A 25,430-nucleotide genomic window follows, 5' to 3' on the forward strand; every position below is an offset into this window, starting at 1 on the left:
AGAACAAACGTGTGGACACCAAGGGGGGAAAGCGGGGGTGGGGGCTGGGATGAACTGGGAGATTGGGATTGACATGTATACACTAACATGTGTAAAATAGATAAGTAATAAGAACCTGCTGTATAATAAACAAATTAAATTAAATGAAATTGAAAACATAGGCCCATGAATACAATAAATGTATTTACAAATAGTGACAAGAAATTATTTTTATATCAGGAAAGTTCAGTAGCTTTATTTTGCCAAGTACTATAATTTTTTTCCCAAATATGTCACCACTTTTATTACAGGAAGGGGCATAAAACTGAAACACTGGCTCATCAGTGTTTCTGAAATGAATGGAAAATTGATTCTAAAATAGAATTATAGCCATTGTCAGCAAAGTCCTTGATTTAGGATGAAGCCTGATAATTCCAAAATGTTGTGGAGCTTTAAGTTTTTTCTTTGAAAATATTTAAATTGCTCAGTGACTTGATAAGTCAATTTTTTTTGGAAGAGGCCTAACTATTCACCATTGAGTGGGTTTTCGGGTGTTTACAGGGCAAAGAGCTTGGCAGCATACTTATTTGACACTGTTAGCTTTGATTGTGAGGTCTTATGGTTAACAGCAGAATTCTGAACCTAAAATTGTTCAGTATAGGGTCTTGACTGGGCTCGTTTCCGTATCTGCTGTCAGCTACAGGTCAGTTCTACAGCTCTCCTGTTTGTAGTTGGCCTTGCCTGAGATGGTTCTGCTCTGTTTCACATATCTTATCCTTCAGCAAACTAGTGTAGGCATGTCCTTTTCATGGTGGGGCACTCAATCACACAAGCACTTTTTAAGCCTCTGTTTGTGTCACATATGTCAATATCCCATTGCTGCAGAGCAGATCACATGACCCTGAGTCAAGGGGATGGAGCAGGATGCCGGCACAGAATGAAAGGGCACTGCAAGTTTACATGGGGTAGAGCAGGCAAATAGGCAAGAAGCATCAGGGTTACTAACGCAGTCAACCTGTGTATTTCACCTAAAGTGTATAGAAATCTAAAGCAAGGTTTAGGTTTGGAAAAAGGTTTAAAAAGAGCCACTACATTTTTGTCTCCATGTCAGAAGAGTTCCTCGTTCTTAATTTTTTCTCCCTATAAATTTTAAATGAATAAATGCAAAACTATTCTACTAAAGTAAGGCAGAAAGTAGGTCTACTCCAGCCAAAACAAAAATCTTAACCTACAGCAGTAGACATAAATTTTGGATTCACCTCTCTATCTCTGTCACAAAGAGCTGTTCCGAATCTACAGGAATGCAAAGGGGGTGAGCAAATGGAGAAGCATGTGACATTTCTTGGGGGGAAAAAATTTTTTCTGAATCAAAACTTACCATGATTTAGTTTTTTCGTATACTAAAAGGGTTTTTTTCCCCCTAGAGAATGATATTGAGTAAATTATTTGGAATGATAAAGATAGAAAGCTTTCTCTAAAAGCAACTACAGAATTCTGTCCATGGACAAGCTGAAAATACCACTGCAGTTAGGAAGCAAATATATTTGTCTCTGAGAAACAGAATTTAATGCCCTGTCTCTACAAAGTTAAACACAATGATTCAAAACCCTATAAATTCCATACATATGTGTTAGCATAGGTATTTGTTTTTCTCTTTCTGACTTACTTCACTCTGTATGACAGACTCTAGGTCCATCCACCTCACTACAAATAACTCAATTTCATTTCTTTTTATGGCTGAGTTATATTCCATTTTATATATGTGCCACATCTTCTTTATCCATAGCCACATAGCACAGGGAGATCAGCTCAGTGCTTTGTGTCCACCTAGAGGGGTGGGATAGGGAGGGTGGGAGGGAGACGCAAGAGGGAAGGGATATGGGGATATATGTATATGTATAGCTGCTTCGCTTTATTATAAAGCAGAAACTGACACACCATTGTAAAGCAATTATACTCCAATAAAGATGTTAAAAAAATAGAAAAAAAAAGAAATGAACAAAATCATTTTAAAAAATACCTATAAAAATGACAGCTGAGGTGGCATGGGGAGTTTGGTCTGGATTAACCCGATTACTTGTCTTTATTCAGAAAAATTAGTGGATAATCGCCACTTGGTTTTCCTACTTAGGCAGTGTCAGAAAACCAGAACACAGGTTTTTCAAGATTAAGGAGATAGGAAGAGTTTGGGCTGCTCTAAATCCATCCCTCACATCCACACTCCAGCAGGCAGAAAGGAGAATGGCGAGCCTCAGGACACACACCTGTATGCAGCGCTTCCATTTACTCCCTGTTATCCAGAACTTCATCACAGAGACACATCTGGCAGTGAGGGAGGTTGGGAAATGTGGTCTCCATTCTGAACAGCCTATGCTCAGATAAACTTTGGTAGCTCTATAACCACTGGAAAGAGAAAATAAATACTGGAGGAATATCGGGGGGTAAAATGGCAGCTGTTTCACAACAAGAATCTCTTCTGTGGGCCCTTGGGGCTGGAGAGTTCTTAAGCACTTCACCATTTAGTCATTCTCAGAAGTTATTCTCATCAACTCTACTGACTGAATCCAGAAATTGGACCTATTTCTACTCTCCATTCTCTTCTTCCCACATTCTCTGAGCTCCCACCACCAGCCGGTGACGGGAACAGTGTCACAAAAGAAAAGAAAGCAGAATCTCAAAAGGGAACCTGTAAGTTTACCATAGTCCCTACCATTAACATGAGCCGAACGGGCATCATGCTTGATGATTCAGATAAGGTGGCCCCTCGACTCCGGACGTTCACAGCCTTAAACGGGAGTTGACAGCATGTGAGGAAAAATGTCTCGATCCACAACAGTTCAGGAGGTTAAGCTCTATAAGAAACAATGAATTCAGATCAAAGCATCTTTGTACTACTCTATGACCACTGACAGAGCCTCTTTCTCCTTCTTCCTCAGGATGGTTAAGGATTTTTCCAGAAGAGGGGGGCAGTATAAAACTTGGGGACGGTAGAATAAGAAAGGAAGGGTTACTGTTGTCTCACTTGCTGGGTATCGTATTCACGAAATTGCTATTTTCCAAAGATTGTTTTCATTTGATCCCCAAATCCAATCGAAGGTAAATGATGTGGTTTCCTTGAAATTGTGTTTCTCACCCTGCTTCACATCCTTGGTCTTACCCAACGTGCTATTTAGAAAATAGTGAAATAATAGGGTCCTATCTGGCAATCTAGAAACCGTAATGCTCAGGAGGGAAGCTAATAATGAGTGTTGGTCTACGTTTGAATAGGTACTATGTGGTAGTTTTGGGTTTTTGTGAATTCTTTTTTTTTTCCCTGCAAGTAAGAAAGAATGAGGAAATATGCCTTCTAACTTCGTGTCAATGAGAAATACATCTATAAGTTTGTACCTTTCTTCCTAGCTTAGATTTAGTTCTCACTATGCACATAAACCAGTACAGACACCCGTGAGTATAACCTTTTATCAAATGTGGAGTGCAAGCGAATGGACTCTTGGGCTGTGGTACTGGGACTTGGTGCATTTTATGTTGAGGGGACAGCCATCCATGAGCCCTTGGACTTAAGGTGGTTAATGCGAATGAGAACCTCAAGTGCTGTTTTTGCTTTTGTCTCCCACCCAGCTGTGAAGTTTGGGAGGATGTCCAAGAAGCAGAGGGACAGCCTGTATGCTGAGGTGCAGAAGCACCAGCAGCGGCTGCAGGAGCAGCGGCAGCAGCAGAGTGGGGAGGCGGAAGCCCTCGCCAGGGTGTACAGCAGCAGCATCAGCAATGGCCTCAGCAACCTGAGCAACGAGGCCAGTGGCACTTACGCCAACGGACACGTCATGGACCTGCCCAAGTCCGAGGGTTATTACAATGTGGATTCCGGCCAGCCGTCCCCTGATCAGTCAGGACTTGACGTGACTGGAATCAAACAGATAAAGCAAGAACCTATCTATGACCTCACATCCGTACCCAACTTGTTTACCTATAGTTCTTTCAACAACGGGCAGTTAGCACCAGGGATAACCATGACTGAAATCGGTAAGTGGAAATCTCCTTCCGGCTCATTTTTGGAAATTCTACTTTGAAATCGCCTTGGTCCTGTTTAGTAAGATCATTTTCTTAGGTCTAAGTTGAATTACTTGCATTTATGGCTTCTAGTGAGGAAACTAATGGATTTTAAAATATAGTCTAATAACTGTCACTGTTCCCATGGCCCATACAAGTTTATTTCAAGCAAAGGAAGAAGGAAAAAAATCATGAATAGAAAGATGCGATCTGTAAGGAACAGATGCTATCTGTTGAATTTGGGTTCATCACTGAAGGAAAAATGTTATTGGTATAAACAAGAAAATTTCAGCAAGTGTTCAAAGTGATGCTATTAAAAGTGAAATAGCTAAGGGACATAGAAGCAGTATGTAGTAACTGAATGAACAGGGCTCCAACTCTCCATCTAAGATAACTGGGGACAAACCTCAGTTTCCTTCTGTGTAAAGGCAGAGGGGTAGACCAGAAGACCTCTAAGCCTCTTGTAAATCTGAATTCAAGAATTCTACGTGGGAATAGAGTCTGAATTACTGGCAGTAAAATAAGTGTAGTCTGGAATATTACAGAAGGGCAACAAATAAGCCCCTCTGAGCAGGGCAAGTCCCAGGCACGGTTGCATCGGTTGCAGACCCTCCTGCTTCTGCAACATCCTTCTTTAAGGAGTGGTCTTCAAGAGTGCACTCTCTCTTCTGACCTGTCGCCGCTTTGTTTTACCCTGTTAAGCTTAGGAGTCTGTTAACCGTCTAATCAGTTGATTTTATTAACTAATTGCCATAAAAATATGGATGTAGGTTTAACACATTACCCTCCTGGGTAACAGAGCTGTATGTTAACAGTAGCCCGGAGGAGCTAGCAGGCAGTGGCTACAGGAGGCTTCACGCAGTACTTAGTGCACAGGGAAAGCAGTGTGGAGCTCGGGAGTCTTTGAGACTGCCATCTTGCCCTGAGAGGTGGCAGAAAAGAGTGGTTACGCACCAGGCTACCTGAATTCAAATCCTGGATCCGTCGCCTGTTATTTGAGCTGAAGCAAGTCTCTCAATCCTGGTTTGCTCATCCTGTTTTTCGGTGTTCTTTTTTTCTCAAAAAATGTTAGCTCACAGATCACACCGTTGTTGTAAGAATTAAATGAGTCAATACTTGTAAAACAGAGCCATGTTTGGCACTCCGCAAGTGCTCAGTAACTCTGAGCTGTTCTCACTTGCCCACCACGTGTTCAATCACCTTCTCTGTCTAAACTGTGAGTAGGAGCCTAAAGCCTACGAGTGTTTTAAATAAAGTTGATGTGAACACATAACGAAGGACACGCCATATGTATCTTGGCTACTTCTACCATCTGGTTGAGGAAGAAGTGACGTGACACAGTTATAAAACCCGAAACGCTATTTTTCTCTCTTAGCAATTCAGCCTGTGGCAGGGAGTAAAGAAGTGGTTGACATAGCACCTGTGACGACATCCACAACTGAGAGACGTAGAAAACTACACATCAGCTCTAATAACAAAAATATTCATTATGTTGCTCTCCTTAACCTGTGACTGTGTCACAGGCACTTCACACACATTTAATTTTCACAAGCATCTTATATGATAAGTAAGACTATTACTCCCATTTTACAGATGTGGAAACAGAGGCTCAGAGATGTCTCATGACCTGCCCAGGGTCCTTTGGTTACTAAATGATAGAGGCAACTTCCATTCCAGGCTGTCTGATTCTGGAGTCCTTGTGCTTATCCATTATCCTGCTACTTGCTATGGGCTTAATATTCACAAACTGCATTGTCAATCAATAGGGGACAATCTGTTTAAGTGGAGTCACTAGGTCTTTCCAAAGGGACATGTTAAAAGGAAAAGGAAATAGGCACCATTTTTTGCTTTTATCCTACTTAGTATCTAAGTTCCTGAGTTTGCTATTGATTGGGAACACATGTTTAAAACATACTGAAACAAAAACAATTGTTGGATGATCTGATCCATACCCAAAAAGGAAAGACTTCTAAGAATGCAGAAATCACAATTTCTTTGTGATTTAGAATCAGTGGGAGGTATTACAGAAAGAAAACTACAGCCAGAAACATGAAGTTCAAGTAACCCTACCCAGGTCATTCTCCTCCTGGCCTTGAGTCTATTCCTCTATGAACTAGAGAAACTCCAAATTCATCCAGATTTTCTACACAGACAGTGACCCCAAAATGAACTAGCATTTATTTTTCTTACTTATTTCAAGATACTATTAGTCTTTAGAGATCTCTAGATCTGCCTTAAATTTTGGAGATATCTTCCATCAGACTTTTAGGGATGCAATTAGGTTGTTCTCCTAGTGCTCTCAAATTTAGCAGGCTCCTAAGCCTAAGTATTGCCTTGGTTCCCATTTCGTTAAAACGGCAATGCCATCTAGTGGACACAAACTCCTTCGAGTGTCGAATGGAGGTACTTACAAGAGCCACAACAATGTGATGCACTATGCTTTCCTGCACGATCCAAAAAACTGCCACTCATTTCACTAAAGCACTGAATCCGTAACAGTCTAATTGGGCAGGAGGGCATCGGTGGTGTAGTACAGCAGTTAAGAACTTTGGTTCTGGAGTCGGACTGCCTGAGTTCAAAACCTCATTGTTCCTTTTCCCTCAGGCAGTTTACCCAACCTGAGTCTCAGTTGTAAACCTGAGATAATAATAATCCCTACCTGTGTGTGTGGATTAAATGAGTTAATATTTGAAAATTCTTAGAACAGCTTCTGTCATGCATAAGCCTCATCATTATTATTATTATCAATATAATTGATATTATAATGGTATTAATCTCATTATTACTTAATAACATTCTTGGTCATTACCTAATTACCTGTTATTGAGCCCCTAATGGTGCCTAGCAATATTCAACTCTTATAACAACCCTATTATGCCTGTTATGTAATTATTTGTATATCCATTTTACAGATGAAAACATTGAGGCTCAGAAGTTACAAAACTTGTTAAAAGCAAAGTAAGCATGTGAACCCAGGTCAGAGTAACATCAAAACTATATTAGTTAAAATAGTTAAAAACTATTTTAACGATGTTTCTTCCCATCAAACACAGGGAGCCCCTCCCAAGTTAATGGCATTCCCACAAGAAGACTTGCTTGGTGTTTGCTGCCTACCTGACGTCCTACTGGGCGCTACAAAGGAGCTTACAGAGGGTGCACGCTGACATTTTGACTTGAGTTGATTAACAAGGATCTATACTAATCTGGCTGGTGACAAGTTGTCATAGAAAGAAGCCTGTGCTGACAAATATAGAAAATGTGGGGAATTCCCTGGCAGTCAGTGGTTAGCACTTGGTGCTTTCTCTGCCAGAGCCCAGGTTCAATCCCTGGTCAGGGAACTAAGATCCCGCAAGCCACACTGTGTGACCAAAAAATAAAATATAAAACCTTTTAAAAAAGAAAATGTGATTTTAGCCACATTCTGACTGCGTGAATTGAGGCTATATCACACGAGAGATTTTTTTAACATCACTCTTGGCTGCTAGAAGTACTGATCTGCTTCCTCTCGTTTCTGAGAGAACAATGAAATTGTACAACCAGATTGGGCCATTGTAAAAGCAGATTAAAAAAACCCAAAAAACACAGTTTTTGGATTAGCCCATACAGAATACAGTCTTACAGTTTTGAAATTTTAACAAAAATGCATGTTTAAGAACCGTAAAACAATACTAGCAACAGCATGCAGATCCCCAAAAGTCAATTAGTTGAGTGTTATGAGTCAGGAATATTCCTCCTGAAAAACCATTGTCTTTCTAAAAGTGCACCAAAGGAACTACAGACTTCTAGGTTCAGGAACCCTAATAATAATACCTTATGGATAGACAGAAACAGAAAAATGCCTTCATGCACATTAGCCAATTTAAGCCTCCTACCAGTGCCTTCAGGTGGGAAGGGAAGAAATCATCCCATTGCGCAGATGAAGAAATTAAGGGTCAGAAAGAGTGAGTGACTTTCCCAGGCACAGAGTTAGTTATGTGGTAAAGCTTAAGTTCTTACGTAGCTCATTCTACTACTCTACACTTCCAGGCATTCTTTCAAAAACATATTCTTTTTTTTTTTTAACATGTTTATTGGAGTATAATTGCTTTACAATGGTGTGTTAGTTTCTGCTTTGTAACAAAGTGAATCAGCTTTACGTGTACATATATCCCCATATCTCCTCCCTCTTGCGTCTCCCTCCCACTGTCCCTATCCCACCCCTCTAGGTGGTCACAAAGCACCGAGCTGATCTCCCTGTGCTATGCGGCTGCTTCCCACTAGCTGGCTATTTTACGTTTGGTAGTGTGTGCCAGGCACTCAAGGCAAGGAGAACACGGTTCCTGTCCTCACCGTCTAGGAGGCAGGCATGAGAATAAATAACTGCAGTTCAACGCCATGTATTCTAAATCCCGAGCATGACGATACCACAAACTCTCCTGCAGGTGAAGAAGATGGGGGGTATTGCTTACTCTGTGCCACAGCTCTTTTCAGGAATGTTTTATTCCCATAGTCTTGGGACTTGAAAAGAAAATGTGGGTAAGCAAGGAGGAAAGCATGAAACATTTCCAGAATAATATGCTTGGGTTTCTCAAAATCCCATAGGACAAAACACCATAAAATAAGAGAAGGGCAAAAGTAAGCTGCAAATTAATATTTAGGCATCAGGTTTAACTGGGTTTAGCAGGAATTTTACTTCAAGCTGGCATGGTGGAGGTGTTATATCTTTGCAAATAAAATTTTGCAGTGGTTGGTGGCAGGGAAAGGAAGCTGGCTATAGGAAGACTGGCAAACAAGCAGAGAGAGAAAATGGACGGTCGTGTTTTTGCTCCCCCACTATAGCCCTCAGATGGGTTGGAGGATTCTGCAGGACTAATACTCTTAATGAAAGCTTATTTAAGCTCAAAGATGATTGACAGTGTATCCATGAGGTACCAGACAACAAGACAATTCAAACAGCCAAACAACATGCTTTTAAAAACAGGGAAAAAATCCATCAAATTAGTTTCAGTGCTAAGGGGATAGATTGCCTTTTACAAACATTATCTGAGTTTGCTGTTCAGTAATTTTCTCTCCAGATAAAGACAATGAAATCAATGAATTCATTGATCCCTCCTGTGTAATCTTCAATGTAGATTTACTTTCATATTCCTTTTGTGGTCTATTTATGGAGCCTGGAATTTTAAACATCAAAAATAGAAATAAACCTCTTTTTTTTTTTTAGCAAATTCATCTATTACAGAAGCTGAGTATTAATAGAGGAGATTACAAAAAGGGATTGGCCTAAAGGTGATCTAATCCCTGTAATGTACTATTTTTTTCATCAAGGCTACATGGACACATAGAAGGTATTTCTAGTGATGTTTTATTGGGGGAAATTCTGTAAAAGTTGATGGTATTTCAGTTGTTATTTTTTAAGAACCCCAAGCAGGTGCTATGGTCATAAGACAGCAGCTTCAATGATATAGGCTTTTACAGGTAAATATTTTACAACTGCCTAAACCTATTAAGCATATTCAACTACTCATTCAGAAATGGTACAGAGAATAGAATTTAACTCCAGCTATGTATTTCCTATGTCCTCTGGTGGCACCTTTATCAAATACAGGTAGGCATTCAATTTAGGAGCAAGTACCTAGTAAGTCATTAAAATGAACGAAAGTAGACTAAACTAATGAGACAAAGCATTCAGGCAGTAAGGGACATGAAAATCCAGTGTCTTAGTTCTTTCTTTCTTGCCTTGAGGGAAGACATCTTGTGAACTTCCATTGTCATCTGACACCCCTGTCACCTTCACCCAAACACAGGTCCTATGCAGGCAGTTTAGGGAAGGGACATTGACATTGGGACTCCTGATGGCTAGTTCACATACTAGCCACGTGAACTTGTTCAAAATTAGTTCAGCTTTCTGGAGCTCTGTCTCTTCATCTGAAAAATAAGGCAGATGGGCTCAGTGACTTTGAAGGATTATGGTTCTCCCAACTCCTGGTGGGAGCTTTGGCCATGTGCACAAATATTCCCTTTGTTCCAGCCACTTCCCAAGGAGAAGGGTAGGGTAGTGGAGAGGAGGGGAGGGGACTTACAGGCAACTAGGCAATCCTGACCAATGCCGAAACAGCTGTCTCAAGGAGTAGGACCACACTCGGGAATTTCCATGGGGTGGAATGACCCTGTCAACTATAAAGTTAATAACCACAGTCACATCAGAAGTGTGCACCAGCCTCTTCTCTTCATCCACACTCCTAAAAAAAAAAAAAAATGAACATCAAGGACAGCCAGGAGCTGATCAATGAGAGGCTGGTGGCCAATCTCAAACCATCCCTAGTTCATGTACAAAGTAAAGAGTGAGCCGCTGTATGGATACTTCAGGGCAAATCGACCTGTCCTCTCTGGCCCACTTCAACCTGACCACCTCCCCAAACCCCTCTTGAAAGAAAAAGGGGGACAAAACAATAAAGATATGGTCTTGACTGAGCCCCAGGCCTACCCACATCACCTTGGTCACTTGAGAGGGATTTACCTGACTCCTCTGAAATTTTCATACTACCTTGTTCTCTGCTTTCCATAGACTACATCCCAAGAGGCTGCTTATTTCCAGAATCCTGTCTTCTATCTCAAAAAAAAAAAGATCTTTACCATGGTCACAACTATAGTGTTAACTAGTCCATGGCCATGAATTACTCTGGAGCATCCTGGGACAGAGGACACTATAGTTCTTCCCTAGAGTCATTCAAATCTGTATCTTTCTAGATATCCTTTAACAACCTGAAAAAGATGTCTTAACTCACCTAGTAATATGTTGTAGTCACTCTACTGTCGTGCTCAGTGCAATGATTCTCCACAACTGGAATAAATGGCATAATGTATACAAAAGTACTTTGTGACCAGCAAGGCTCTAAACATATATAAACATGATTTACACTATAAGTAATACACACATATATGCTCAGCTGAAGTACTTATAAACCTGCATATCTATTTATAGTACCTGTATGCAGATTAACCACTATATGCTTGTACCTCTGTCAGTACAGCTTTCCGTATGTGCTAACATTCACTGGATTAGGTAAATCTTTTAAATCACCTTTTCTATTTTGAGTTGAAATTATGCAAAACTGATCTTCCTCAGTAGACTTCCCCTGGAGATGCTAGTTTGGGATTAATTTTTGACTCAGAATTCAGAACTTCCTAAGAAGATTCTAAAATCCACCAACCAAAAAAAAAAAAAAATGCTACTGGGAAGCTATTGGAAAACCAATTCCAATTTATGCACTCAGTTTCAAAAGCCATAGTAGATATGAAATATTCTGCAGTAAGGAAGAGGGAAGGAGATTTCATGAGGTTCTACCTATGACTTATTGAAGGAAGGAATGTTTATGCTTATAAGACAATCTCTGAAACAGCCCCACTGTGGACTAGTATTTCCCGTATTGCAAGCTTGACACTTAACTCTTAGAAAGAGCTCTGAATCACTTTTCCCCTGCCTGGGGTGAATAGGTACTGCTTTAGCCACATTTTCAAGCACCTATTTTGGGAAGAGCTGGGTGGGGTTAAAATGCCACATAGGCTATGGGACACAGAAATGTCAATTGATGGCCAGGTTGATGGAACTTGATACACTTTGGTTTTCATTACCATGGTATACAACCAACTTAACAGGCTCTCTCTGCCAACCAGTACAGGATTTATTTCTGTGATATTTACAAATGTGGGGAAACCTGTTGGAAATGTTTCTAGCTGGCAAGACTTTTTGTTTATTTTATTTTAGGATGTAAGCTATAGATAAGGATATATGACGATATATCCTTACTACTGAGAAGAAATTTATTATTTAAATCTGAGCCCTGTTTATGCAGACTATTGTGGAACTGCTGTTTGGTTTTTAGACAGGTTTGCTCGAGGAACATTTGGTGCTAGACTATTTAGAAAACACTTATTTTAAAACATTAGTCAATTAAATGTATTATTTAAGCAATCATTACTTTTAAAAATTTAGACTAAATGTTTGAAAATGTAAAAATTGCCTCCAAAGATTTCTCCTGAATTAGTTCTTCCTAAAGGTCAGAATTATATTGGCTACATTTCCAAAGGGGGGTAAGGTTGGGGAGGGATTGCTTCTGTTTAAATTAACGGTCAATCCATATGTCAACAAAATCCAAATAGTAAAGGTCAGTCCTAATGATGGCCGTGAGCAATTTCCGTAATTAGGTTTTCATCATCTGTGACCCGCTAAGTGTCCTTTGGGTAATGTGTGGTGGTGTACTTTTTATTTTATTTTATTTTATTTATTTATTATTATTTTTTTTTTTTGCGGTACGCGGGCCTCTCACTGTCGTGGCCTCTTCCGTTGCGGAGCACAGGCTCCGGACGCGCAGGCTCAGCGGCCATGGCTCACGGGCCCAGCCGCTCCGCGGCATGTGGGATCTTCCCGGACCGGGGCACGAACCCGTGTCCCCTGCATCGGCAGGCGGACTCTCAACCACTGCGCCACCAGGGAAGCCCAAGGAGGTGTACTTTTTAAAAGAGAGTAGGGAAATATTTTCATGGGCTCTAGATTATCTTGTTTTTGTTTGTTCTAAGACACTTAAAGTACTTTTAAGACTGTGAGCTGTACTCCCACCTTCTGTAACTCTGCAAGACTTCTCCCTCGTGAGTCAAAAGAAAGAGAAATTCCTATCTAGCCCCTTAGACTCAAGTCGCCATGCTTTTACACAGCCCTTAGAAAATATCACTGCTGCCAAATCTTTCTATGGATAGAAAATCAAACCCAAAGAAACTAAGACTTTAAAATGTTAAGTGACTTCCCAAAGGGCGTGAAAATAAAAGGCTCAATGGATTCATATTGGCGTCCTCCATCCTACAAGCTGCTTTCCTTAAAACTCACCAATTCTAGGTCGTTGAAGTACGTTGATCTTTTCTGATTGTTCTGTGAAGGAGGTCTTTTACTATGAAAGTTAGCTTCAAAAGGTAATGTTTTTATACTATATTCTTAATTTTCTTAGCTAGTTTGAAGAAAGGCAACTGTAATTTCCCCAAAACTAGACATGCACTATTGCAATGAAACAAAACACTTGTGATCCAAGACAGCTTTCCATTATTAAATTATTAAGAAGGCACCCTCATAGATAGTTAATTTGTTTTGCTGTGTATGATGTTTTTTCCTTTGGATATACTCTGCTTAAATACAAATGCCCTATGGTTTCTTTCAGTTTTTCTTTCTGCTTTAGTTTCAGTTTTCTTACTTCCTATTACAGTACTCTCACCTGAACTTCCTGAAATTTGATAAAATTTTAACCATTTTATTTATTAATCTGTTCATTCAGTCCTTTCCCAGATATTATTACTTGTAGTATTAATCTGATTTTTTCACTGTTTTTCTCTGTGTTCATATTTTATTGAGTTGTGTTTTATCACATTTTCATCATTTTTATAGTTAGTAACAATCTTATATTTTGTTAATATATTTTTCTGAAGCACTTTAACAACATTTTGGTTCAGATCTACATGAAGTAAAACTCAGTTATGCCATTCTCTGATGTAATAATTGGCAATAGAATTTGTTTGAAAAGGAGATCAGAAGCTTTCCTAATTCACTGGTAAAAGAGTAATGAGTGGTTGGACATTGAAACTGAGCCAACAAATAAGTTATGGGTTATTTATGCCCCTAAATTCTTCTTTAAAAAATTTGAAGAACTTAAATGCTGAAAATATTACCTCCCTATTGAGGCTATGGATAACTAATAGATGGCTATTTTAAGCTTAAATATTGACGTTTTTATGCTGGTAGCACAATTCTATTTATGCCCCCAAAATCATCATCTCTAAATAGAGATTAGAAAAATCAGAAAGGTCTCGAAAGTAACATTGTCCTCTCTGACAGTCATCTATTACACACTAACCAGCAGACTTGTTCTATTTAAGGACCAAAAACGTATAAAACTGATAGTGTGTTGTCAAAAAGACAAAACGCACACTTGGTTAAATGTTTCACCTTTAAACCAATTGTTCTAATATATTAGAGTTACTGCCTCAGAGTGTGGATTCTGAGGAATCTTGATATTCTGAAAACCTAATGCAGGCACTTAAAACTTGCCTTGAGCAAGTCCATAGAGATATCCTGCCATTAATTCAAAGCGAATCCCCTAAGAATTTCCCTTTCACACTAGTAGTATAAACTAAACAGAGAATTGAGCAGTTCTCTAGATCCTTAAGGCAAGTGATAAATTAAAAATTCATTAATCATTTTGATTGAGGCTGAGATATAGTATTATAAGAAGAATACTTCCAAGTTTAAAAAAAAAAATCCCTTATGGAGGAAAATGAATAGGGGGTATAGTTCACCAAGAAGAAACCGTCCTTTCTCATGAAGAAAAAAAAAAAAAAGGAGGGGGAGGAGAAAGAATTAGGGACTTCAGATGCAGCCCCCTCTAGTGCTATATATAGCTTTGAGTCTCAGCTTTCTCGCCTTGATACAGTTGGGCCACGGGTGCTCTTGGTAATAACACTGAAAGCAGCAGTTTTTAAAGATATACTCAACTTTCCCCGCTCCCAGGATGTGGGATTCTAATGAAACCACCCGTGCAATCCGTGTCTGAGACACTGTAGCCTTTGGAGAGCGCCATTTGCTGAAATGTCTAGTGAGAGCTAAAATAAGCCCCTTTGGTGGAAAAAACCCGCTGAGTGGTTGAAATCAGAGCTGCAGAAGGTCACTTGCTATTTTAGTAGCTGCAAGCTGGTCCACATTTTATAACATTACAGTTATAAACAAGAAATTGTCACCTTACTTGTCAGTTTACTTACTTTTCACCAAAATAAGCAGATGTAGCCTTTTTTCTACATAGTACTAGGCAATTTAGATGACTTCTTTCCAGACTTTGCTTTTCTATATGAATTAATACTTAACAAAATTTATTTTTCATTTATTTCTTTAATATTACTTCAAAATATTATTTTTACACAATTAATTTACACAAAATAGTATTAATATTTACACATATCATGCACATCTCAACCACCTGTGAATACCTTAAGGAGGGACTTCCTTCCTACTTCTTTGATTTATTCCACAGATCACAGTGATGATTGATGAATCACAGTGTGGGGAGGGAGCCAAAGTTGCAGAGAGAGACAGGAGACCCAACTAATTTCTGGAATTATTTAGATACAGTCCATTTGGAAATGAAGGAAGGAGATTAGTTCCAGCCCCAGGGTTCTACAATTTTTGCACACACTATTGAGAATTACCATCAATTTTATTCTAGTTTTCCCTTCAAAAATTTAATTTCTCTCTTCTTATTGCCTGTCATAGGTGGATTTAAGACTACCCCTAAAGCTTCTAGGGAAGTGTAACAATTTTAGCAATATTTTTCAATATTTTTCATCAAAAATGATAAAGTATATTTGCCTGTATCAATTATTTTTTAAACCTCTTTATTGAGATATAATCGACATACAAAAATCTGTCTGTATTTAATGTCTACAACTTAATGGGTTTGGAGATAAGTATACACTCATGAAACCATCACCACAACCTATGCCAAAAACATATCTCTATATCAATTATTTTAAAATTTCTAGGATTATTCTTTCATTTGAATCACATGTTGTCATTTCTATCTCATAAAGTTACTTAATACATGAAGTTACAAATTCTATTAATTAGTTATAAGTCTTGGGCTCCAATAAGCCTTCCTTCAAGAATAGTATAAGGGTCAAAGTCTAAAAATAAAACAGCAATTTTTTGGGGAAAAAAAGAGATGCAAGACAAAGTGAGAGCAGGATATTTTTCATGAAATTAACAAATAGAAAATGAGGATCATGGACTTACTCTTAACCTATAATTACACACCCAGTTTTCCCTTGCCAGCATCAGTGTTTACATTTCCCCTCATCATGACTGAAAAGGAATGACTGGACTGAGCATATAAAATTGTTCTTCTCATTCCTTGTTGTTGTTTTATTAACTATCAAACAGCCCACATACTCTTAGTGAAATGGACAAAGCTCTGTCTCACTGATACATACAGAATCTTAACTACTGAGAAGATAATAGCTGCATTTTCAGGTCCACTTAAGAAATCTCTAGCCTCATCCCTGGTCTCAGGAAAAGGAGAGTGTAGAGTCCATGGGCATCACCTCTGAAGGTGGTAGAATCTCCCATCATTCAGTCATTATTCAGTCATATTTCTGTTGCACCCATTATCCCAGCACAGTGCGTGCTGACTCCTTCTTTCAACATGTGCTTTCTGCAGCCCAAGCTGGTTAAAGGATCCGAAACTGGGCTCTGAGAAGCAACAGCAATCCAAATCAGGGAAACGGATGAAGGGTGTGCGATTGCCCAGAAAGATTCCAGATCCCCTGCTCTTTTACCTCAGTCTTTTTGTCTGGACTTTCTCATGTGGTTGGTCCCTAGAGATGACAGCGTTTACTATTACCTTTTCTATTTTTCCAGGCAAGGACTCTTGAAAGTTCCTTTGGCTCCCAGCAGGAACTCTGCATACTGTATTCATTGTCTCTCCCTTTTGTCCCTTCTTTTTAAATCCTTCTCCCCTTTTCACAACTGCAGACTCTCAGTCCAAGCAGACCATCTCCTCTGATGTTCATGCATCTTTCTAATCGACAGAATGAGCCTTCAGGCCTTGCTCCCAAGGGACCAAGTCTAGCTTTACCGTGTGGTTTATTGACACCCCCCCTCCCCAGCCTGAGCCTTGAGAGGGTCAAGCCGGTTTTTGCACATGGCTCACCTTTGCACTGCAGACCCGTGAAAGGAAGTGGAGAAGGATCGCTCCTGCTACTGCTGCGGCTGTGTCTTAGCTTTCATTGATATATGTCTTATGTCAAAAAGAGATTTACCTTTTACTTCTCACCACAAGGGTATGGGAAATAATTGCCCATGTTTAATGTTAAAGCCATCATGAGTGCTTAGGCTTTAAGATCATCAAACAAAGGGTCAGTCTTAGCTTTCTAAAATCCTTTGTCAACTAAAGCAGAAAACGAGGGGACGAATGGATGGATGGATATTTTCAACATTATCTTTACTAACTCAACATTGGCTGAGTACCTACTATATTTAATACACACACACACACACCCACCCCCCCCCTGCTGGTCCTATGCAATCCTCCTTCAGAATTGTCCTGAATCTCGCCCCTCCACTCTGACTCTGTCATTCTCACCTGTTCTAGAAGCTCCTCATATCTTGTCTGTATTTTTCACAACAGCCTGATTAATCTCACTTACTCCTTAATGCCATCTCATCTGCTTTGCCATGGCCAGTATCACCCTTTTAAAACAAAAAACTGACCATGTCACTCTCCTGCTTCGCGGCTTCCACTAGCTCTTAATCGCCTACAAGGTAAAATCCAAACTCCATGGCCATGCTTATGCAGCTGTTCCATCTCCAGTCACAGTGTCTATCTCTAGTCTCTTTGTCCCCATCTCTTCAATGCACTCTGTATTGCAAACACTACTTTTTGCTGGGAAAGACAGAGCTGATTTCAACGCCATTTGTTAGCTCTGTAAAAATGGGTCTAAAGTCACTCACTCTTTCTGAACCTCACTTTTTTCCTCAAAGGGAAATTGTTTGTAAAAGGTAAGGATTGTAAAGATGTACCATTTAATGTCAGCAGTTATCTAGCTCAGAGCTAGTTTTCTCTCTGTGCCTTTCCATCATCCCCTCTACCTGATGTCCGTCTTTCTCTTCATGTGACAAATTCCTGCTCAGACCCAGGTCAACAGGTATCTTCTCTGTGGATAGTTTTCTGCCTCCCTCTGACTGAGTTAGTTACTTTCTTCTTTGGGCTTCCACAATAACTCAGGGCATTTGTTACGTCATGATATGACATGATATTATTATAAGATCCTGTTAAAAAAAGAAAATGTCCTTTTTTAAACTCTGTACCTTAACTTGGTATATAATAGCTTCTCAAAAAGTATTTGTGAACATGTGAATGAATATATGAAGGCACTGTGCTGGGTTCTGCAGTCCATCTCTTGAAGAACTCACAATCTTGAAGGGTATAGAAACATCCATTCAAATAAGCACAGTGGGAGTCTGACTGGAATAAAGGTTCAGCTGGGGGGTGGAATTAAAGTGTAATGGCAGCTGGCCCTTCTACGTGGGACACTGGGAAGCAGGGAAACCTTCTCGAGGAATGGCCATCTGAGCTGAGTCCTAAAGCATCCATGTGGATTTAACTTTCAATTTTGCTTAATCTGCCCACATGTTTATTATGCCCACTCCTCATACCCCAAAGAACCCTAAACTTTGGTGGCAGAAGGCCAGGGAATTCTTAAACCTTGGCCAGCAATTCTCAGGAGATATTGTAAAGGAACAGGTAAAAAGTTTTTCATAGTGCAATTTTGAGTGCAATTATAATTTTGTTTATAAACCCTGAAGCCTGTAAATTACTGACAAATCGGTATATCTTTGAAAATGAAAACATACTACACCAAGAAGATAAAGGTTTGAAAACTATAGAGCCATAAAAATCTTATGTTTTCATTATATACCTACTGAGGAATAGATATGTTCTTTTAAGAGTCTAAGTAATTAGACTGCCCAAATGAAATTGAAAAATGATGAAGCATGACATACTAATCTATTTTAATATGATGTATAGAATATTTCCTGCCCTTTTTTACAACATAGGAGGACGTTCAATAAATTTTTGAATATAGGATTTTTTAAAGAAAGGATTTTTATAACATGATAAGCAATGAAAGTCTAGAAATGCTCAATGCTGAATCCAATAGAGCATAGCCATAATCATAAGTTAGCATTTTGTAGCATCTTCTACATCCATCAGTTTATAGTTCTGATTGAACAACTTTAATAAATATCGAAATATCTTCCTTCAGTAGCACTGATTCCAAAATTAAATAGCTCCGTTTCATCTCCACTGGGTGGTCAGATTCCTTCCCTGATGAAAAACTATGTAGAATGTCCTAATAATGACAATCGTGGCTACCATTTATTCAGTGTTTATAATGTGCCAGGCAATGGATATACGAGATTTTTTTATTTCGAAGGTGCATTAGAAGCTTAAGCTTACATTTTTTATTCTCTACGTTACTAAAACTCAATTTATTTCACTCCATATATACCAGAAGCTTAGCAAGGTACAAAAAGAAAACGGGACCTGAGTACTGCTTTGAGAGTTACCCTGGAGAAATGAAATATTGCTATTTAGAAAGAACAGAAATTGCATTTAAACTGGCACCACCTGAAACACAAGAAAAACTCCATTTCTATATGAGCCAAGAACAGTTACCAGGCAGAAAATTTGGTCATCTTCATTCTACTCATATCCCACTTACAGAATTCCTAAGTACAGAATTCCAAGATGTCACCTTCACATGTTCAAATAGCAGAGGGGGGATTATGAGGGGACCTTCTGCCAGCTCTATCCCACTTCGGGGGACCCCCTGCAGGTTGTTAAGGAGAGCTCTTATGTCTGGTTCTATTACTCAACTTCCATACCTCGAAACCCCAAATAATCGATATTTAAGATACAATACTAAATACAACGCATTTGGAATAAATGGCCCCCCCAAATTGATTGTGTTTATTTCTACTTTTTTAATGAGTAAAACCATTTCCTCTTTTTTAACTTTTTCAGGGAAAAATTTTATCTTATGAAAAATTTGAAAGAAGAATATAAGGGCCCTCATGACCCAGCTTCAAAATTATCACCTCATGAGTCCATATCATTTCATCTCCCTCTCACATTATTTATGGAAGATATCTACGTGGTTCCAAAGTAACATCTACAAAAACAATACCATCAGAGAAGTCTGGCTTCTATCCCTGTGCCCCCATTCTCTTCTCTTTCCTCTATAGAAAACTATTTTTTTAGATTATTGTTTAATCCTCCCTTTTTAAAATATAAGCAAAACATTTATATTTCAATTCCTCCTTTCTGAGATAAACACTGGGGATCTAGTGATTTTCCAAATATTTTAAAGTTTTTGGAATTTACACTGACTGTTACAGTGTGACAAGTGTTACAAGACTGTGAGTGGACTTTCAGGCCCAAAATCAAGAAACATGGTACATGGTAATTTGTATTTATTTTTAAAATAAATATCTATTTGAACACTTTAAAACTTTAAGGCCCCAGTTTTGTGACCAAAAAGAGGAGGAAAAGGCAGTTAATTTTGATAAAAAGACTGAAAATTGAAAAAAAGCAGTAAAGAGTTTGTCTGGAGATTTTTAAATAGATAGTAATGTTAAAGACATGCTCATACAATTGGAGTAGCTCCAAAAGGCATTCCTACAGGAAACACATTAACAGCAGGTTTCTTTCCGCAGAGTGGGATTTTATTCACAAACCCTCAAACTGATATTCTTTCTCATAGACCGAATTGCGCAGAACATCATTAAGTCCCATCTGGAGACATGTCAGTACACCATGGAGGAGCTACACCAGCTGGCATGGCAGATCCACACATATGAAGAAATTAAAGCGTATCAAAGCAAGGTACTCTGGGAAACTACAGGAAAGTTCTTCTGTGATTTCTCTGTTTCTGGCTTTTTCAACCTCTGCACTGTTGACATTTCAGACTGGACAATTCTTTGCTGTAAGGATTGTCCTGCACATTGTAGGATGTTCAGCATCATCCTTGGTCTCTACCCACGAGGTGCCAGTAGCATCCCCTCACGCATAGTTGTGACAACCCAAATGTCTCCAGATGTTGCCAAATGTTCCCTGGGGGGCAAAACGACCCCGATTGAAAACCACTGCCCTATTTGAGTGACTGGGGAGACTGTGCCCACATCAGGTGATTTTAGGACATCTCATAGTGGTTTCTTGCAGCCAGGCAAGGAATAGGAGCAATTGAAAAAGTCATAGCAGGAATAATAGCTGCAAACTTACACTACAAAGATATGCAACAAAGCATTCTGAATGTTTTTTCTTACCCTACATGTTTAAAAAGGACCAAAGGAAAAAGGGACAACTCACCCTACATTTTTACTGTTATTATTATTATTTTGATTATTTTTGTGTCCATTAGAGAAGGTTTTAAGAGAAGAAATTTGTTGCTGTTTTTGTTGTTGTTGTTTTGACTCACATTAATTTTCTACAGGATTGAGATCCATAATCACAAAACCTACTGGTAAATGAAATTTTAATAAAATATATAAATGTGTCTATATAGAAATATATGACTACAACATACTGATTTTTCTCCAGTGGAATAATTAAATCTTACCACTTTTATATAAATAAGGAGACAAAAGCATAGGTATTGTTATGGTCAATAAAAAACAGAATTAACACATAACTTGGATTTATGTTTCCCATTCCAAAGAAAATAACCCAAGGATCAAAATACATTTCCAGAGTTCTATATTATTTAAGAGAGTGATTTGATTTGATGTCTTTTCCGTTGAATTTTTTTTTTTTGCGGTACGCAGGCCTCTCACTGCTGTGGCCTCTCCCGTTGCGGAGCACAGGCTCCGGACGCGCAGGCTCCGGATGCGCAGGCTCGGCGGCCATGGCTCACGGGCCCAGCCGCTCCACGGCATGTCGGATCTTCCTGGACCGGGGCACGAACCCGCGTCCCCTGCATCGACAGGCGGACTCTCAACCACTGCGCCACCAGGGGAGCCCCCTTGAATTTTTTTTTGTACCAAAAAGCAGTCTCCATAAGTTCTGGGAAAAGAACACAACATAAAAATATTACAGACTTAGTGTCTGTCAGGTACACGTGGAAATAATTTTTTGGAAGCCTGTGAATGAAATTGCTATTCCTCAGTGTAAGAGTTTGACTTTACAAAATAGACTAAGAGCTTGAGTTTGTTTAGGTGAGGAGGAGGCAAAATAATAAAGAAACTATAAATGCCTATCTTTTTGTACTATTGCAATATTTCCATTATTTTAGCCTCATTACTTTATAATTGTGGTGTATCAAGGTTCAAAGAGGTCAAAGCAGTATCTTAGAAAATACTGCCTCTCTTCTAAAGGTGGGTAAGTTCCTACCATGGACCCCAAGTGACAGGTAAGCGCCAGTTAGGGCAACCTTGAGTGTTTTACTGAGTCTCCGAGTTGTTCTTTGCTCTATGTACATTCTGTGTTTTCTCTCTTGAAGTCCAGGGAAGCACTGTGGCAGCAATGTGCCATCCAGATCACTCACGCCATCCAATATGTGGTAGAGTTTGCAAAGCGGATAACAGGCTTCATGGAACTCTGTCAAAATGATCAAATCCTACTTCTGAAGTCAGGTAAGCAAGAAAATTCATGGGGGGCCTATTTTAGACCCGGATGTGGTTGACCCTTAGCTTGCTGTTAGTTCTAGAAAAGCCTCCGTCCGATATGTAGCTCATTTTTACCACCCACGCTGTCAGCCAACTCCCAAAGGAAACTCTCAGTAATAAAAATGCCCTGATAGTCATTCAGTTCCCCTTTGAAGTCAAATACAATTTTGCTTATTGAAAGTGGAGCTATTAATTGTGGAGGTTGAGATACCCAGCTTGACAGGCAGTGCTAGTAATTAGCGTGTCAAGGTGGCTGAATTGCTGAGCTGGCTCTAAAATGTACTACTTGCCTTCTGTTGGGGGGAAAAAAATCCAGGCTAGGTGAGCTCTGCCTCTGTGGTCATTTCCAGTCATTTTAATGAGGATAGCCTGCAGCCAGAATACACCGGGAGAAACTCACTCTGCTCTAATCCTTCCTCCCACTTCTCCCTCACACTCTCTGACACACACACACTGTCACTTAGGAAGCAACTCAGGAAACTTTGCACATGATTGACTTTGCAGCTGCCATTATCCAAACAGGAAAAAAATGTATTTGTCTTTTTTGGCCCCCTTTGAAAATAGAAAATAAGAACCACTATGGTGTTCATGTGAACCTTCATGGTCCTGGGCTATAGCAAATAATAATAACATAATTTATATATATGCAATAACATATATATATATATATATATATATATGTTTATGTTTACCTGTGACATCTCTTTTAATCTCATGTGCTCAGTAATTATTTCCATCGTATAGAAGAGGAAGCAAAGATTCAGGGAAGTGAAGGGCTGTGTTCAGTACCACGTAGCCAGTATCTGGCAAAGCTAGCTTTTTTTTTTAAATTAATTTTTATTGGAGTATAGTTGCTTTACACTGTTGTGTTAGTCTCTACTGTACAAAAAGAGGTGTGGAGAAAAGCTGCCTTTTGAACTTGAGCCAAATGAAAGAATTATTCTAAGTTGCTGCTGCTTCGTTACCAAATGATTAAGGTTGGTGCAAATCTTGACTCAAACATGAACTTGCTGTATTAGTTGCTGGATAAAAACAATCCCAAAACTTAGTTCACACAACGATAATCATTTATTTTGCTTCCAAAGCTACAGGTTGAGCGGGGCTTAGTGAGGGACGGCTTGTGGTGTTCACTGAGGCAGCCTGACTGCGGGCAGGAGGACCCACTTGCGCACTGGCTCGTGTTCATGGCTCGCAGTTTGTGCTGGTTGACAGCCCGGAGTTCAGTCAAGGCTTTGGGCTCAGGGGGGCCTCAGTTCCTATCCTGCACAGACTGCTTGGACGGTCTCACAGCATGGTGGCTAGGTTTCGAAAGTTAGTATTTCAAGAGAGCAAGGCAGAAGTGTGTAGCATTTTTCTGACTTAGCTTCAGAAGTCCCATAGGGTTACTTCCACTGCACCTGTTAGTCAAGGCAGTCATGTAGGCCCACCTGGGTTTAAGGGTAGGAGACATGGAATGTAGAAGAATGTAAGGGGTCAAGGGACGTGCCTTCCATATTGTAGATAGTGAATAAATGGTACCTATTATTGTTTTTCTCAGAAAAGCATTATTGCAATTAATGTTTGCAGATTCCTTCTTATGTGTAAGCCCCTATGCGAAGGTGACATATGAGGGAAAGCAGATACATCAGCAGAACAAAGAAATAAAACACAGACATAAATGTACATGGCAGCATTAAGAAAGGCACCAGGGGTACAGTTGGGTACAACATGGGTGTAGCCAAACCATCTATATGATGTTCTCATGCAAATTTCTGACTTCTGAGCCTGGGTGTCACCTTCCAACACACTGTGGGGCAAAAGCCCATTTCTCCAAAATGTGGAGAAACTTGGCAGTACTTGCTCAGGATGTCAGTAAATGTTCAGAGGGAAAAACAAAGGTAGTGAACTAATTCATTTAATAAATATTTATTAAGCACCTACTATGTGCCAGGGACTTTTCTAGGTGATGGAGATATAACAGTGAATACAATAACCACAACTGCCTATGGCTGCAGATGAAGGTCCTGGCACCATTGGGCTAACAGAGAACTCAGAAATGTTAGGTCCATCAGGGTTGAACAAACTCCTTCATGTTGGGACTTCAACAGCCTTTGACCTGTGAATGTTGCTTATAACTCCCTGGAGTGGATAATGTTCAGCCTTTTGCCAAAACTTATTTGACCAAGAAACCCTCATTTCAAAGATACCAGGACATAAATGGTACCCTCAAGAAACATCCTGAAGGTGTCCCTATTGAAGTCATCGTATGCAGAAATATACATGGAGTGTGTTAAAAACTGAAGCAGAGAACAGGTTTCCCCAACAGCAAAACTTCTACAAAAGTTAACAGACTGAACTTGCCTGCTGCAAATCTCCTTTCTGGGCCACTATGATCACCGGTGAATTCAAGAGTTGAAACTAACTTCATTATCAGTCAAAAATAGGGGGGAAAATGTATGCTTCTGAAGAAAATGTTTTTGCCCTTCATTTTAGTCACCTTTAAAGTGTATTTCATCTTTAATTCCTCACATAGACTTCAAGAGAGCTTTATTTCTAACATAGTTCTTTTTACTTGGCAAGGAATCTTGAGGTGTTTCTGAATGTGTGTGTCTATGTGTCTATGTGTGTGTTTTAACGTTTTTTAAAGTCTCTTGACCTACATGCAGTAGTAACCTCTTTATATATATATATACACATTTGAAATTTTTTTCTCATAGGTTGCTTGGAAGTGGTTTTAGTGAGAATGTGCCGTGCCTTCAACCCATTAAACAACACTGTTCTGTTTGAAGGAAAATATGGAGGAATGCAAATGTTCAAGGCCTTAGGTGAGTTCACCTTTGATGATGACACAATTTTATTAACTACCGTCAGTTTCTCCACTACAAGAAATGCCTTGATTCTCTAACATGACTTAGTATCTCATTATGCAATAAGGGTTGGACTAGGGGAGCCTCCAGTGTTTCATCTAACTCCTCTGATTTTACAGTTGTGCCTCCAAATGTAAAAGGAAGGAAAGAAACGTGGACCCTGTTGACACGAACATGCTTCATTCAGAAATCAACAAAAATTGATTGTAAAGAACTGGGATGCATTCTAGGCCTTCTTTGTAGGATCAGCTTTTCTTTTACCTTCTAGCTTACTGCTTCACACAGTATGTTATGTAGACCACTGGTGGTCCATGGGTGACCTC

General features: G+C 39.4%; 1 protein-coding gene across 2 annotated transcripts in view; it reads left to right on the forward strand.

Annotated features, from left to right (window-relative positions):
• The window catches only part of RORB (RAR related orphan receptor B), a 57,937-nt gene that overhangs the window by 9,073 nt on the left and 23,434 nt on the right, over nt 1–25,430 (forward strand). For both annotated transcript variants that reach the window (XM_079926193.1, XM_079926192.1), the window contains 4 exons: nt 3,598–3,999; nt 20,362–20,483; nt 22,096–22,228; nt 24,958–25,065. In XM_079926193.1, the coding sequence (XP_079782319.1) occupies nt 3,598–3,999; nt 20,362–20,483; nt 22,096–22,228; nt 24,958–25,065 (765 nt within the window). The remainder of the gene's footprint in view (nt 1–3,597; nt 4,000–20,361; nt 20,484–22,095; nt 22,229–24,957; nt 25,066–25,430) is intronic.

The sequence above is a fragment of the Stenella coeruleoalba genome (genome assembly GCF_951394435.1).
Source record: "Stenella coeruleoalba genome assembly, chromosome: 7".
Lineage (NCBI taxonomy): Eukaryota > Metazoa > Chordata > Mammalia > Artiodactyla > Delphinidae > Stenella > Stenella coeruleoalba.